Source organism: Anomalospiza imberbis, chromosome 28, assembly GCF_031753505.1.
Source record: "Anomalospiza imberbis isolate Cuckoo-Finch-1a 21T00152 chromosome 28, ASM3175350v1, whole genome shotgun sequence".
NCBI lineage: Eukaryota > Metazoa > Chordata > Aves > Passeriformes > Viduidae > Anomalospiza > Anomalospiza imberbis.
The window spans coordinates 1,640,762-1,656,120 of record NC_089708.1 but is presented as its reverse complement, the minus strand read 5'-3'; the positions used below and the strand labels follow the sequence as shown (position 1 = coordinate 1,656,120).

At 60.2% G+C, this 15,359-nt stretch overlaps 2 protein-coding genes across 2 annotated transcripts; both read left to right on the top strand.

Annotated features, from left to right (window-relative positions):
• Nucleotides 1-287: 287 nt before the first annotated feature.
• Nucleotides 288-5,798, top strand: LGI3 (leucine rich repeat LGI family member 3). The gene is made up of 8 exons (XM_068174442.1): nucleotides 288-712; nucleotides 1,944-2,015; nucleotides 2,111-2,182; nucleotides 2,272-2,343; nucleotides 2,435-2,506; nucleotides 2,835-3,004; nucleotides 3,099-3,263; nucleotides 4,323-5,798. Exons 1-8 carry the CDS (start codon nucleotides 492-494, stop codon nucleotides 5,138-5,140), a joined length of 1,662 nt encoding a protein of 553 aa, XP_068030543.1. The 5' UTR covers nucleotides 288-491; the 3' UTR covers nucleotides 5,141-5,798.
• A 3,600-nt stretch (nucleotides 5,799-9,398) lies between these two features.
• REEP4 (receptor accessory protein 4) lies at nucleotides 9,399-14,259 on the top strand. Its single transcript, XM_068174607.1, has 8 exons — nucleotides 9,399-9,452; nucleotides 10,182-10,254; nucleotides 11,656-11,732; nucleotides 11,837-11,957; nucleotides 12,982-13,095; nucleotides 13,192-13,324; nucleotides 13,421-13,572; nucleotides 13,654-14,259. Exons 1-8 carry the CDS (start codon nucleotides 9,421-9,423, stop codon nucleotides 13,717-13,719), a joined length of 768 nt encoding a protein of 255 aa, XP_068030708.1. The 5' UTR covers nucleotides 9,399-9,420; the 3' UTR covers nucleotides 13,720-14,259.
• The last annotated feature ends 1,100 nt before the right edge of the window (nucleotides 14,260-15,359 follow it).

Below are 15,359 nucleotides of genomic sequence, written 5' to 3'. Positions count from 1 at the left end.
GCCCGGGGCGGCGTGGATGGGTGCCCAGTGTGCTGCGGCCACAGCGGGCAGGGGAAGGAGCTGGCGCGGGCAGCGCTGCAGCGCCGAGCTGGGGGAGCCACTGCCGGGGGGGCGTCACCCCTGTCGTGTCCCCCACTTCTGCGCACCCCGAGAGCAGCCGGTGGCCGCCCCCCCGGCGTGGAACCCCGAGTTTGGTCGCTGCCGGGGACACGCGCGCACGGACACGCGTGCACGGGGATGCTGGCGCTGCCACTCAGCCGCATCCCTCCCTCCCTCCCTCCTCCCCTCCCTCCCTCCCTCCCTCCCGCAGCAGCGGGCATGGTGTGCTGCAGAGCCGCGGGTCAGGCGCCCGCAGCCTCCGCCGCTTCTCCTCCACCCTGAGATCCCCGGGGGAATAAAAAAGAGAGGAAAAAAAGGTTTTTCCACAGCTCCCGGGCACAGCGGCGTTGGGAGCAGCTCCCGGGACCAAGCAGGGATCAGGCCAGGGCGTGATGGAGCTGCGGCGCGGCAGGAGGATGCCGAGGGACCAGCTCCCCTCTCGCCTCCTCCTCCTCCTCCTCCTTGCCGTGGCCTGGCTCTGGCTGCCGGCGGAGGGGCGGCGGTCCCCCCGGCCTCCCCCTTGCCCCCCGAGCTGCTCCTGCACCCGAGACACGGCTTTTTGCGTGGACTCCAAGGCCGTGCCCAAAAACCTGCCCCCCGAGGTCATCTCGCTGTGAGTAGCCGGGGTGGGGACAGCGATGGGGACAGCGTCACATGCCAGCAGCGCAGGGCTGGCAGGGGCTGCTGGCTGTCCTGGAGGGGCAGGGACACCCCCGCTGTGCTGCAGCGGGGGGGAACGCGCGGCAGGGCGGGGTACGGTCAGTGTGGGGGGCTCCGGGGGAAGGAGGAGGCTGGGGACAGCCGGGGACACGTCCCTGTGTCCTGCGGTGCTGGCACACGCAGCCATCCATCAGTGCCAAACAGAGCGGGGCTGCAGCCTGTCCCTGCCGCGACCTTGGGGACCAGAACCCCGAGGGGACACGGCTGTGACCTTGGCCACCGGAGCCCCAAGGGGACACGGCTGGGGGGGGTCATGATGGAGGGTCCCTGGGGACAGGGCTGTTCCCCGGAGTCTGGCACGGGGATGTGTGGCAGATGTGGGTGTTTACACTGTGTGCGTGTGCTTACACACCTGTTCGTGTGTATTTACACACCTGCGTGAGTGCTTACACACCCGTTTGTGTGTGTTACACCTGTGTGTGTGTGCTTACACACCCGTTTGTGTGTGTGACACCTGTGTGTGCTTGCACACTCATTTGTGTGTGTTACACCTGTCTGTGTGTGCTTACACACCCGTTTGTGTGTGTTACACCTGTGTGTGCTTGCACACCCGTTTGTGTGTGTTACACCTGTCTGTGTGTGCTTACACACCCGTTTGTGTGTGTTACACCTGTGTGTGCTTGCACACCCGTTTGTGTGTGTTACACCTGTGTGTGCTTGCACACCCGTTTGTGTGTGTTACACCTGTCTGTGTGTGCTTACACACCCGTTTTTGTGTGTTACACCTGTGTGTGCTTGCACACTCATTTGTGTGTGTTACACCTGTCTGTGTGTGCTTACACACCCACTTGTGTTTCTCACACACGTGTGTGTGCTTGCACACCCGTTTGTGTGTGTTACACCTGTGTGCATGTACTCACACACCCATTCATGTGCGTTCACACGCGTGTGTGTGCACATGGCCCCGGGCCAGGGGCAGCCTGGCGTGGGTGCCACCCCCTGCACCTCGTGCCCTCTGTGTCCCCACGCCGGGCAGCGTGGCTGCCGGGGTCCCTCTGCCAATGCCAGCACCCTCACGGGCTGCACTGGCAGGCTGCAGGTGACACAGAGCCCGTGCTGCGGGCACGGGGTGGCAGTGCCACGCTGCTGCCGTCCCCTCTCCTGCAGCTCCGTCTCTCCCGCAGGACCATGGTGAACGCGGCCTTCACGGAGATCCGGGAGGCGGCTTTCGCCCACATCCCCTCCCTGCAGTTCCTGTAGGTCTCCCGTGCCCCCAGCCGGGCATCCCGGTGCTCCCCGCGGTGCCCACCCTGCCCAGCCCACCACTGACGCCTCCTCCCTCTCTTTGCAGCCTCCTCAACTCCAACAAGTTCACGCTGATCGGGGACAACGCCTTCGCCGGGCTCTCGCACCTGCAGTACCTGTGTGTGACATGGGGACAGGGACACGGGCACAGGGAGGGCACACGGGAGACCCTCGGGATGGCTCCGTCACTGTCTGCTCCCGTTCCAGGTTCATTGAGAACAACGACATCCAGGCCCTTTCAAAGGCCACGTTCCGCGGGCTCAAGTCCCTGACACACCTGTGAGCACCTGGGGGACGACACTGTGGGGGTGGCCCTGTCCCTTCATCACTGTCAGGGACGTGTCACCTCCACAACCCTTCTTGTCCTCAGGTCCTTGGCCAACAACAACCTGCAGACGCTGCCACGGGACCTCTTCAAGCCTCTGGACATCCTGAGTGACCTGTGAGGCTGCCACAGCACTGGGGACACGGGGCTGGGGAGAGGGTGACATCCCAGGGGCTGGCACTCGGGCAGGGTGCAGTGTCCTGGGAGTGACTCGGTGCCATCCCTGCCAGGGATCCCCAGGACACTGAGCTGGGGAGAGGGTGACATTGTGGTGGGTGTGGGGTTGACTTGGTGGCAGGGAGCCCCGGGACACTGAGCTGGGGAGAGGGTGACATTGTGGTAGGTGCTGGGGGTGACTTGGTGGCAGAGACCCCCAGGACACTGAGCTGGGGAGGGGGTGACATCGTGGTGGGTGTGGTGGCTGACTCGGTGCCATCCCTGGCAGGGACCTCCGTGGCAACACGCTGGCCTGTGACTGCAAGATCAAGTGGCTGGTGGAGTGGCTGGAGAGCACCAACACCACGGTCCCCGCCGTCTTCTGCAGCAGCCCCGGGCAGTTCGAGGGACAGCGGATCCGGGACCTGGCGCTCGGTGACTTCCAGTGCATCACCACGGGTAAGGCACCACCGTCCCCTGTCACCTGCCACCTGTCACACGTCACCTCGCTCCTGGGTGTTCGGACCTTCACTGCCACCTCTCCCTGCTCCAGATTTCGTGACGCACCAGGTCCTGCCCTTCCAGGCGGTGTCGGCCGAGCCCTTCACCTACGCCAGCGACCTGTACGTGGCCCTGGCACAGCCGAGCGCCAGCAGCTGCTCCATCCTCAAGTGGGACTACGTGGAGCGCAAACTCCGTGACTTCGACCGCATCCCTGGTGAGGAATCGGGCTGGGGGTCCCCTCCTGAGCTGGGACCCTGCTTGGGGTTCTGCCGCATCGGTCCGTGTCTCACAAACGGGACGGGACCCTGACTGGCTGCAGACTTAGGATTTATTATCTGTCTGCATCATACGAGCAAAAAGCAAGAGACACGGAGAAATAACAGCATCCATGCAAACACAGAGCAGAGACAAGACGGCAGCTTATGCAAAGCCTTTTTTTGCATATTCTTTGAACCAATAGCATGAAAGAAAAGGTCTAAAGTCATTATACTCTAACCAGTTAGAAAAGGACCCACGTGGGTTTAACATTAATAAAAGGACTTCTATGAATCTCAAACAATACACAATAATTCATTATTTAAGATGGAAACTTCTTCTGTCTTTGCAAAGCATATATCTAGGAATTTTCACATCTTGAGCTTGGTCTTTCTTGTTCCTTATGGTAAATATAAATTTATTCACTTGGTTCTTAACGTCCTAGCTTCCCATGAGAAGGTTTAGAAATTTCCCAGCCTTTCTTCCAAACCCCCCAATAAACACACTGTGACCCCCAGCCCTGCCCGTGTGTCCTTCCAGTCACGGGGTGCCCGCTCCACCCGACATTCTACGGCCTTGGGGAGAGGGAATTCCTCATTTTTGGGTGCTCCTGGCCCTGCATTGGGGTTTTTTCCAGAAAAAAAAGTGTCCTTTACCTTCTTCTATTCCTACAATTCCCCCTCTCTTTTTCAACCCTAAATAAGCTATCTTTGACTCGTCACTTATTTACCACTTTGCGTTACATTGCTTCACTGCTGTATATATTTCTTACCCTAGGGAGAAATATTATAAACTTTCTATATAAAGGCGCTTTTTTTGTTTACTTTAAGCTCTATCACTTTAGGTTAAAGCATTATCAATGCTGTGTGAAATCAGGTTTATTGCCAGCATCAGGTTTTGACAAATCTCGACCTTTCTAAGGTCTCAATTTACAGGCTAAATTTGTGACTCTAATCCAATTGCCTCTGTGAGGTTTTGTGAACTTTTGTGAACTTTTGTGACGTGGTTTTGTTGCCAGCTCACTCGGCGGTGCACTGCAAGCCCATCGTGGCGCAGGAGCAGCTCTACGTGGTGGTGGCACAGCTCTTTGGTGGCTCCTACATCTACCGCTGGGACACGGCCGTGGACAAGTTCATCAAGATCCAGGACATCGACAGCCAGAAGATCCGCAAGCCCAACGACATCGAGGCCTTCCAGATCGAGGGCGACTGGTACTTCGTCATCGCTGACAGCTCCAAGGCGGGCTCCACCAGCCTCTACCGCCTCAACCAGAACGGGTTTTACTCCCACCAAGCCCTCCACGCCTGGCACCGCGACACCGACGTGGAATACGTTGAGAACGACGGCAAACCGCGGCTGATCATCTCCAGCAGCTCCCAGGCCCCCGTCATCTACCAGTGGAGCCGGGCGCAGAAGCAATTCGTGCCGCAGGGCGAGGTGGGCGAGATGCTGGACGTGCAGATGGTCAAGCACTTCAGGGCCAAGCGGGACCAGTTCCTCTGCCTCAGCCGCTACATCGGCGACTCCAAGGTGGTGCGGTGGGAAGGGCAGCGCTTCGTGGAGGTGCAGACGCTGCCGTCGCGCGGCTCCATGGTGATGCAGCCCTTCGCCGTGGGGCAGCGGCAGTACCTGGCGCTGGGCAGCGACTTCTCCTTCACCCACGTGTACCTGTGGGAAGAGGAGAAGCAGAAGTTCGCCAAGTTCCAGGAGCTGTCGGTGCAGGCGCCGCGGGCGTTCCGGGCGGTGCCGGCGGCCGACGTGCAGCTGCTGCTGGCGCCCAGCTTCAAGGCCAACACGCTGGTGTACCGGCACGTGGTGGTGGACCTCAGCCTGTAGCTGGCACCCGGAGAGCCAGCGGGCATGCATGTGCCCACCTCCCCTTGCCCCACCTCCTGTCCCAGCCCTCCACCTTCACCCAGCCCCACAGTGCCTCAGTTTCCCCGCGGTGCTGCCGGTTTCACCCTGTGGGATGCAGGGAGGGAGGGTGGGATGCCTCTTGTGCTGCAGAGCTGCACCCCTGGGGGGTGGAGAGGGTCTGGGGGGGTCTTTGTCTGCTCCGGCCGTGGGCTGGGAGCTGGTGGCAGGAAAGGAGGGGGGACAGCGGGCAGGGATGTGGCAGGAGGGCTGGGGGGTTCCCGGGACACTGAGGGACTTCGGGATGCTCCAAAGTGGGTGGGATGGCCAAGGTGGATGTGGTGGGATGCCCCGGGGAGGATGGGGTGCTCCGAGGTGGGTGCAGATGGGATGATGAGGATGAGGATGGGATGCTCCAGGATGCTCCGAGGATGATGAGGATGAGGATGGGATGCTCCAGGATGCTCCGAGGTGGATGCAGTGGTGGGCAGCGGAATGCTCCAGGCCAGCACCTCCTGTCCCTCTCCGTGCATGCCCGGCAGCTCCCCGTGCCCACGGCCCCGCTGCCAGGCAGGACGCAGCGTGCCAGCGGGGTGTCCGTGCCCACCAAACCCCCCCAATAAACACACTGTGACCCCCAGCCCTGCCCGTGTGTCCTTCCAGCCACGGGCTGCCCGCTCCACCCGACATTCTACGGCCTTGGGGAGAGGGAATTCCTCATTTTTGGGTGCTCCCGGCCCTGCATTGGGGTTTTTTCCAACAGAAACCTCACCCCACCTCAATGCCCAATCCACCTGACATTCCACAGCCCCAGGGAGAGGGAATTCCTCATTTTTGGGTCTCCAGGCCTTGCACTGGTGTTTTTTCCAGCAGAAACCATGTCTCACCTTGGTGCCCTCTCCATCCCACATTCTGCTGCCCCAGGGAGAGGGAATTCCTCATTTTAGGGTGCTCCCGGCCCTGCATTGGGTTTTTTTCCAACAGAAACCTCACCCCACATCAATGCCCAATCCACCCGACATTCCACAGCCCCAGGGAGAGGGAATTCCTCATTTTAGGGAGCTCCTGGCCCTGCATTGGGGTTTTTTCCAGCAGAAACCTCAACCAAGCTCGGTGCCCTCTCCATCCTACATTCTGCTGCCCCAGGGAGAGGGAATTCCTTATTTTAGGGTGCTCCAGGCACTGCTCCGGGTTTTTTTCCAGCAGAAACCATGTCCCGCCTTGGTGCCCTCTCCATCCCACATTCTGCTGGCCCAAGGAGAGGGAATCCCTCATTTTTGGGTGCTCCAGGCCCTGCATTGGGGTTTTTTCCAACAGAAACCCCATCCCACATCAATGCCCAATCCACCCGACATTCCGCAGCCTCAGGGAGAGGGAATCCCTCATTTTAGGGTGCACGTGGGGCTTTTTCCAGCAGAAACCTCAACCAAGCTCGGTGCCCTCTCCATCCCACATTCTGCTGCCCCAGGGAGAGGGAATTCCTCATTTTAGGGTCTCCAGGCCCCGCACTGGGGTTTTTTTCCAGCAGAAGCCATGTCTCACCTTGGTGCCCTCTCCATCCCACATTCTGCTGCCCCAGGGAGAGGGAATCCCTCATTTTTGGGTGCACGTTGGGTTTTTCCAACAGAAACCTTGTCCCACCACAGTGCCTGCTCCACCCGACATTCCACAGTCCCAAGGAGAGGGAATTCCTCATTTTAGGGTGCACATGGGGCTTTTTCCAGCAGAAACCTCAACCAAGCTCGGTGCCCTCTCCATCCCACATTCTTCTGCCCCGGGGAGAGGGAATTCCTTATTTTAGGGTGCTCCAGGCACTGCTCCGGGTTTTTTTCCAGCAGAAACCATGTCCCGCATTGGTGCCCTCTCCATCCCACATTCTGCTGGCCCAGGGAGAGGGAATCCCTCATTTTTGGGTGCTCCAGGCCCTGCATTGGGGTTTTTTCCAACAGAAACCCCATCCCACATCAATGCCCAATCCACCCGACATTCCGCAGCCCCAGGGAGAGGGAATTCCTCATTTTAGGGTGCACGTGGGGCTTTTTCCAGCAGAAACCTCAACCAAGCTCGGTGCCCTCTCCATCCCACATTCTGCTGCCCCGGGGAGAGGGAATTCCTTATTTTAGGGTGCTCCAGGCACTGCACCGGGTTTTTTTCCAGCAGAAACCATGTCCTGCCTTGGTGCCCTCTCCATCCCACATTCCACAGCCCCAGGGAGAGGGAATCCCTCATTTTTGGGTGCTCCTGGCCCCGCACTTGTGGCTTTTTCCAGCAGAAACCTCGTCCCACCTCGGTGCCCGCTCCACCCGACATTCCACAGCCCCTGGGAGAGGGAATTCCGTATTTTAGGGTCTCCAGGCCCCGCACTGGGGTTTTTTTCCAGCAGAAGCCATGTCTCACCTTGGTGCCCTCTCCATCCCACATTCTGCTGCCCCAGGGAGAGGGAATCCCTCATTTTTGGGTGCACGTGGGGTTTTTCCAACAGAAACCTTGTCCCACCACAGTGCCCGCTCCACCCGACATTCCACAGCCCCAGGGAGAGGGAATTCCGTATTTTAGGGTCTCCCGGCCCCGCACTGGGGTTTTTTTCCATCAGAAGCCATGTCTCACCTTGGTGCCCTCTCCATCCCACATTCTGCTGCCCCAGGGAGAGGGAATCCCTCATTTTTGGGTGCACGTGGGTTTTTTTCCAGCAGAAACCGCAGCCCACGGCGCGGGTGGGAAGCAGGCGGTGTTTCCCCAGGGAGGGGAGTCCCCGCTGGACCGGTTTTCCCGGGGAGCCTTTCCCTGGCTCCCAGGTGGATAAATATTCATCTGGAAAACCACCAATGAAGCCCACAAATAAAGATCCTCTCGCAGGTAACGGGGCACCCCCGGGGCACGGACGGGTCCGGGGAGCAGGATGGCTTCTCCCAGGGCATTGCCACGTGTCCCTGCCTCAGTTTCCCTGGCAGGAAAAAGCAGGTTGGAAAGCACAGGGAGCACTGCAGGAAGGTTCTGGCACTTCCAGCGTGGCCGTGACTGGGGTGGGGAATTTGGGAAAGCCTGGATCGCTCTTGGGGCTGCGGGGCCGAGGGGGAGGCGGCCCAGGGAGGCGATTCAAGCAGCTTTTGTTTTCCCGGAGCGTCTTTCAGGGCTCCACTCTTACAGTGGAGTGATCCTCATCGTCCTTCAGAGCACCAAAAAAGCATCACAACCCCTGCAGACCCCCAAAAAAATCCTTTAGCATCAGAGTGGCTCTCCCCTCCTTTCCCTACCAGTTTATTGATTTTAAAAAATGTATGTTTTAATAGATAAATAAATATATATATTAGGGAATTAATTTTTAAGCTTTGAGGAACATTTAATATAGATTACATAATGATATATTGCATATTACTGTAGTGATATTTGATATATATGGAATTTTAAACACGACATTTTTAGGTATGTTTAGGATATTTAGATTATTTAATATATTGATATTTTATTATATAATATATTAATAGATTGATCTAATATATCAATACATATAAAATACATAATATATAATAAATATGTAAATATATTGACATTTATATACAATATATTAATATACTTATATAATATATAAACACTTATTATATAGATATAGCATATACAATAAATATTTATTAATATATATATTTTGGTAGAATATATTAATATATCGATATAATATATATCAATAAATTATATACATTAATATATCATCTATAATATATAATTAACATGTATCAATATATTATATACATTAATATATTATCTATAATATATAATTAATATGTGTCAATATATTATATACATTAATATATCATCTATAATATATAATTAATATGTGTCAATATATTATATACATTAATATATCATCTATAATATATAATTAATATGTGTCAATATATTTGTATTTTTATATTTTATAGAAATATATTGATATTTAATACATTTAGGGAATTTACAAAATGTTTTTATTTTATAAAGCAGCGGCACGTGGGTCACGCCTCTAAGGGGCCCTGTTGCCCTTTTAAGGGCATTGCCCTTTTAAGAAGCTCCGTTGCCCTTTTAAGAAGCTCCGTTGCCCTTTGAAGCGCGTTGCCCTTTTAAGAGCGGCCGGTGGGGCCCGGACCGCGCATGCGAGGCTCGGCTGCTGCAACTTTCAACTTTAGGGATTCGCTCCCTCGGGGTTCGGGGGGAATTCGGGGGGATTCGGGGGCTCCGGGGGGCACAGCACCGCCCCTCCCGCCCGGCCCTTCCGCCCCGGCCGCACCATGGTGTCCTGGATCCTCAGCCGGGTGATTGAGTGAGTGGGGTCCGGTGTAACGGCGGGGGGGGGTCACAGGGATCCCCCATCCCCGCTCCCCGCTCCCGGTGTTCATTAATGGGGGTCCCCCGTGCTGCGCCCGCAGCGGGGACTCCTCGGAGAGGCCCCAGGCGGGGTTTGGGGGGGCGACCCCAAATTTTTCCATGGGGGTAACCAACACCCCCCCCCCCACCCCCCGCTCCCCCCAAAACATGCCAGCCCCCCAAATTGGGACCCCCTGAGCTGCTGCTGGGGCTCCCTGCCCGCCGTGGGGAGGTGGGCACGGCCGGGGGTCCCCTGCATCACCCATGGGTGGGGGTCCCCTGGATGAGTCCCTGCCCCATCCGCGGGGGTCTCTGCTCAGAGGATCCCCCCATTCTCTGGCGGGTTCCCCCCATTTTCTGGCGGGGTCCCTGATGGAGCGGGTGCCGGGACGCCAGCTGCGTGTTCGGGGGTGGTGGCACCTCGCCCGGTGCCCCAGGACCCAGCTCGGGGACGGAGCCCGCGGGGAGCGAGCCCGAGCCCTGCCCCGCCCCGACAGCTCGGGCCGGTCCCGGGGCCGTGGGAGCGACCCCGTGCTCGTGGCCGAGCCTCCCCGCAGCCTCCCGGGGCGCTCTGCCGGGCTCGGCCCGGTGCTGGAGGGGCTCCGGGCCGGCGGCCGTGCTGCTCCGGGTGGCCGCTGCTGGACGCGGGCTGGCCGCGCTGCCTCACCCCCGCGCTGCCCTGCAGGCTGCTCTTCGGGATGCTCTACCCGGCCTACGCCTCCTACAAGGCCGTGAAGACAAAAAACATCCGGGAATACGTGAGTCCAGCGCCTGGAGAGCCCCTTTTCCCCGGGGCTCCGGTGCCCCCCTCTTATCCCCGGGGCTCCGGTGCCCCCCTCTTATCCCCGGGGCTCCGGTGCCCCCCCTCTTATCCCCGGGGCTCCGGTGTCCCCCTCTTATCCCCGGGGCTCCGGTGTCCCCCTCTTATCCCCGGGGCTCCGGTGCCCCCCCTTTTTCCCCGGGACTCCGGTGCCCCCCTTTTCCCCGGGCTCCAGTCCCCCCTTTCTGGGGTTCAGCCACCTTTCCCCGGGGCTCCGGTGCCCCCCTTTCCCCGGGGCTCCGGTGCCCCCCTTTCCCCGGGGCTCCGGTGCCCCCCTTTCACGGAGGCTCCGGTGCCCCCCTTTCCCTGGGGTTCTGGTCCCCCCTTTCTGGGGTTCAGCCACCTTTCCCCGGGGCTCCGGTGCCCCCCCTTTTCCCCGGGGCTCCGGTGCCCCCCCTTTTCCCCGGGGCTCCAGTGCCCCCCCTTTTCCCCGGGGCTCCAGTGCCCACCTTTTCCCTGGGCTCCAATGCCCACCTTCTCCCCGGGGCTCCAGTCCCCCCTTTCTGGGGTTCATCCACCTTTCCCCGTGGCTCCAGTGCCCCCCTTTCCCTGGGCTCCGGTGCCCCCCTTTCTGGGGTTCAGCCACCTTTTCCCCCAGGCTCCAGTGCCCCTCTTTTCCCTGGGGCTCCGGTGCCTCTCTTTTCCTGGACCCCAGTGACCCCCCCTTTTCCCAATCTCCAGTCCCCTTTTCCAGGGTTCAGCCCCCATTTTCCGGGGTTCAGCCCCCTTTTCCCAGTCTCTAGCCTCCCTTTTCCGGGGTTCAGCCCCCCTTTTCCGGGGTTCAGCCCCCCTTTTCCCAGTCTCCAGCCTCCCTTTTCCGGGGTTCAGCCCCCTTTTCCCAGTCTCTAGCCTCCCTTTTCCGGGGTTCAGCCCCCCCCTTTCCAGTCTCCAGCCCCCTTTTCCGGGGTTCAGCCCCCTTTTCCCAGTCTCCAGCCTCCCTTTTCCGGGGTTCAGCCCCCTTTTCCCAGTCTCCAGCCTCCCTTTTCCAGGGTTCGGCCCCCTTTTCCCAGTCTCTAGCCTCCCTTTTCCGGGATTCAGCCCCCCCCTTTCCAGTCTCCAGCCCCCTTTTCCGGGGTTCAGCCCCCTTTTCCCAATCTCCAGCCCCCTTTTCCGGGGTTCAGCCCCCTTTTCCCAATCTCCAGCCCCCTTTTCCGGGGTTCAGCCCCCTTTTCCCAGTCTCCAGCCCCCTTTTCCAGGGTTCAGCCCCCCCTTTCCAGTCTCAAGTCCCCCTTTTCTGGGGTTCAGTCCCCATTTCCCAGTCTCCAGCCCCCCTTTCTGGGGTTCAGCCTCCCTTTTCCCAGGCCCAGCCCCTCTGACAGGCTCCCCGTGGCTCCCCCAGGTGCGATGGATGATGTACTGGATCGTCTTCGCTCTCTTCATGGCCACAGAGACCTTCACCGACCTCCTCATCTCCTGGTGAGGCTGGGGAGGGACCCTGACTGTCCCCAGAACCCCCCTAGATGGGTGGGGGAAACACGGGGTGCCTTTGGACCCCCCCATCTCCTGCCCCTCTCGCCCAGGCTCCCCTTCTACTACGAGGTGAAGATGGCTTTTGTCATCTGGCTGCTGTCCCCTTACACGCGGGGGGCCAGCCTGCTCTACCGCCGCTTCGTGCACCCCACGCTGGCCCGCAGGGAGAAGGTAAAAATCCCCGGGGCTCTGGGGCTCCTCCCTGCCCAGCCTGGGGGTTCAGCCCCCCGAGTTGGGTTGGTGATGGCCCGGGGATGTGGCATTGCCACATGGACGTGGGAGGTGACAGCGCTCAGGGACATGGGGATGCACTGGGAGGTGACAATACCCAGGGACATGGGGGTGACAGTTCCCTGGGAGTGACAGCGCTCAGGAACATGGGGATGCACTGGGGGGTGACAGTTCCCTGGGAGTGACAGTGCTCAGGAACATGAGGATGCACTGGGGGGTGACAATACCGAGGGACATGGGGGTGACAGTTCCCTGGGAGTGACAGTGCTCAGGAACATGAGGATGCACTGGGGGGTGACAATACCGAGGGACATGGGGGTGACAGTTCCCTGGGAGGTGACGGCACTCAGGGACATGGGGATGCACTGGGGGGTGACAGTTCCCTGGGAGTGACAGTGCTCAGGGACATGGGGATGCACTGGGAGGTGACAATACCCAGGGACATGGCATTGCCCTGGGAGGTGACGGCACTCAGGGACATGGGGATGCACTGGGAGGTGACAATACCCAGGGACATGGGGGTGACAGTTCCCTGGGAGTGACAATACCCTGGGAGGTGACGGCACTCAGGGACATGGGGATGCACTGGGAGGTGACAATGCTCAGGGAATGACCCAGGTCTTGGCATTGCCCTGGGAGGTGACAGTGCCCTGAGGGGTGACAGTGCCCTGGGACATGGTGATGTGCTGGAGGGTGACAGTTCCCTGGGAGTCACAATGCCCAGGGACAGAGGTGACAATGCTCCAGGCCACCATCCTGCACTGCCAGCCCCTCCCCGCTTGCCTCCCAGGGACACGGTGATGCCCAGGGACGGTGATGCCCAGGGACGTGGGGATTTCTCTGGGGGGGTGACAGTACCCTGGGAGTGACAGGGACATGGCCCAGGGACATGGCCGTGCCCCAGAGGTGACAATGCCCCAGGCCACCATCCTGCACTGCCAGCACCTCCCCTCCTGTCTCTCAGGACATCGACGCGTTCCTCGTCCGGGCCCGCGAGCGCAGCTACGAGACCGCGCTGCGCTTCGGCAAGAGGGGCCTCAACCTGGCGGCCACCGCCGCCGTCCAGGCGGCCACCAAGGTACCCCGGGAGGAAATCCCCCCCCAGCAGGGTGACAGGAGAGCGTGATGTCCCTGGGCTGGGGTCTGATCTGTCCGCTCCGTGTCCCCAATGCAGAGCCAGGGCGCGCTGGCCGGGCGGCTCCGCAGCTTCAGCATGCAGGACCTGCGCTCCCTGCCCGAGCAGGCCCCCGTGCACTTCCAGGACCCGCTGTACCTGGAGGAGCAGGAGAGCCTCCAGCAGCCCCTGGGTGAGCAGCTGGGGGGGTCAATGTGCCCCCCTCACTTTGCCCCCAGCAAAGCCCACGGTGGCCGTGCTGGAGCTGGCGTGTCCCCTCCGTCCCCAGCCTACGGCGCCGGGCTGCGCTACGAGAGCGAGTCGGACGATGAGCTGTGGTCGGACTCGCAGGTGTCCCCCTCGTTGTCCCCACACCGGGGTCCCAGACCCCTGTCCCGCAGCCAGAGCCTGAGAACCCTGAGGAAGAACCCAGCAAAAGAGGTGACGTGAGAGGGGGACACACGGTGGGGGCGTGGGACAGGTCAGGGGGTCCTGACTGTCCCTGTCCCTTTCCCTGCCCAGGGCTCTTCCCGGCTCCTGCGCAGCCGGGCCCGGAGGAGAGCGGCTCTGTCGGAGCAGGACAGCTGAAAATCCCGGGAAACCTCTGCCAGGAGGCTGGAGAGGAATTTGCTGCTGTGGCATCAGGAGGGAGCTGTGGCTCCTTGCATCCCCGGGGGGGCTCCTGCACCCCGGGGCATCCTCACACTGTAAATCCCTTCCATGTGGCCCCTCGAGGAGGGGAGGAGGGGGGAGCAGCTCATCCCCCCCTCCCGGACCCCTCAGCTCGGTGCTGGCACCTCTCCTGTGGGGTCTGGCCCCTCCTTTTCCCCCATCCCATGAACACTACACGCTCCCCCCACTCTCCTGCTGCCATGGTGCCTTACTCACAACATTCCCGTTCCCCTGGGAGCCAGGAGTGGATGTGCCTTGTCCCTCTGAAGCCAAAGCCATGGCCCCTGCCCGGGCCCCCCCAGACACAGACTGACACCCCCATACTTGAGCCCTGAGCACTGGCAGCACATGGCTTTTAACATTCCCCTCTCCCAAAAAGAGGGTTTTGTACCTGGAAAAATAAACGTTGTTTCAGACTTTGGGAAGCAGGAGTTGTCCCCGGTGCTGTCCCCGTCCTGAGATTGTTTTTTCTCTTGGAGGAAGCTCTGGAATCCATCTGAGACTCCTCCAGGGCCTCTCCCAGTGTTTCCACCCATGTTCCAGGATCCCAGGTGCAGCCCAAGACTCCTCCAGGGAAGCTTCCTGAGATTTTTTCCCTTGGAGGAAGCTGTACCCTCGGGGATCCTCCAGGCATCTCCCAGGGGCTTTCCCCCACATTTCAGGTTCCAGAATCCCGGCTAGCATCCCCCGACTCCTCCAGGGATGCTTCCCGAGACCATTTTCTCATTTGGGAGGCACTCCATCCTTGGGAATCCCACCCCATGCTCCTCACGGGCGTCTCGCAGGCTCTTTTGCCTCCCGCTTTACGTCCCCGAGGCCGCCGGTGGCATTCCCAAACTTCCCGGGGCGCCGGGATCCCTGCAGTAGCCGCGTCCCCCACGGCGCGGCAGCAGCAGCCGGGCCGCAGCCGGACATCCCTGGATTGTCCCCTCTCCCCGCCCCATCCCACCGGCAATCCCCCCTCCTTCCCGAGGGGCTCATCCCCCGCCGGGGTGGGCGACACGGGGGTGGCACAAGGTGACTCTGTGGCCTCCCCTTGCCCCGGTGCTCGCCTGTCCCGCGGTGCCCCTGCTCCCTGGCATCAATCCCCTCGCTCCCAATCCTCCCTGCCCTCGCCCCTGGGGCCAGCTGTATTTTTAGCCCTTGGCTGCCGCCCGATCTCGGGGGTCTTCCCAGGGCAGCGGGAGCGTCCGGGCCCGCCCGGGCCGGGCTCTGCGGGGCGGCCCGGGCCAGGCAGGGGTGTTGGAGCAGATTAGGTGGAGGTGGCTGGATTAGCCCCGTAAAACTGCCTGCGAGACGATTACTTAAAGCAGCCGGGAAGGAAGGCTGGGTGGGGACAGCGAGGACCAGGGGGCTGCCTGTAATCCCCCTAAAGCCGCTTAGGGAGCGCGGTTCCTCCAAGGATACGGCCCAGGGAGGCTGCTGGGGCCACCAGGGGGTCAAAGGGGGGGGGGTTCTTGCATGTTGGGGTGCTCCCAGGTGGGCTAACAGCAGCGCCGGAGCCTCCGTGTTGCAGCCCCGGGGTGCGGGGTCAGGGATTGCCAGTTTGAGGAAAC

What these genes read in the sequence shown, in the direction of transcription:
- LGI3 (XM_068174442.1), top strand. Translation starts at nt 492, where the DNA reads ATGGAGCTGCGGCGCGGCAGGAGGATGCCGAGGGACCAGCTCCCCTCT. An exon ending in CCCCCCGAGGTCATCTCGCT is followed by an intron (nt 713 to 1,943) that starts GTGAGTAGCCGG and finishes TCTCTCCCGCAG; the next exon opens with GACCATGGTGAACGCGGCCT. An exon ending in CTCTCGCACCTGCAGTACCT is followed by an intron (nt 2,183 to 2,271) that starts GTGTGTGACATG and finishes CTCCCGTTCCAG; the next exon opens with GTTCATTGAGAACAACGACA.
- REEP4 (XM_068174607.1), top strand. Translation starts at nt 9,421, where the DNA reads ATGGTGTCCTGGATCCTCAGCCGGGTGATTGA. An exon ending in ATCCTCAGCCGGGTGATTGA is followed by an intron (nt 9,453 to 10,181) that starts GTGAGTGGGGTC and finishes GCTGCCCTGCAG; the next exon opens with GCTGCTCTTCGGGATGCTCT. An exon ending in CGCTGGCCCGCAGGGAGAAG is followed by an intron (nt 11,958 to 12,981) that starts GTAAAAATCCCC and finishes CCTGTCTCTCAG; the next exon opens with GACATCGACGCGTTCCTCGT.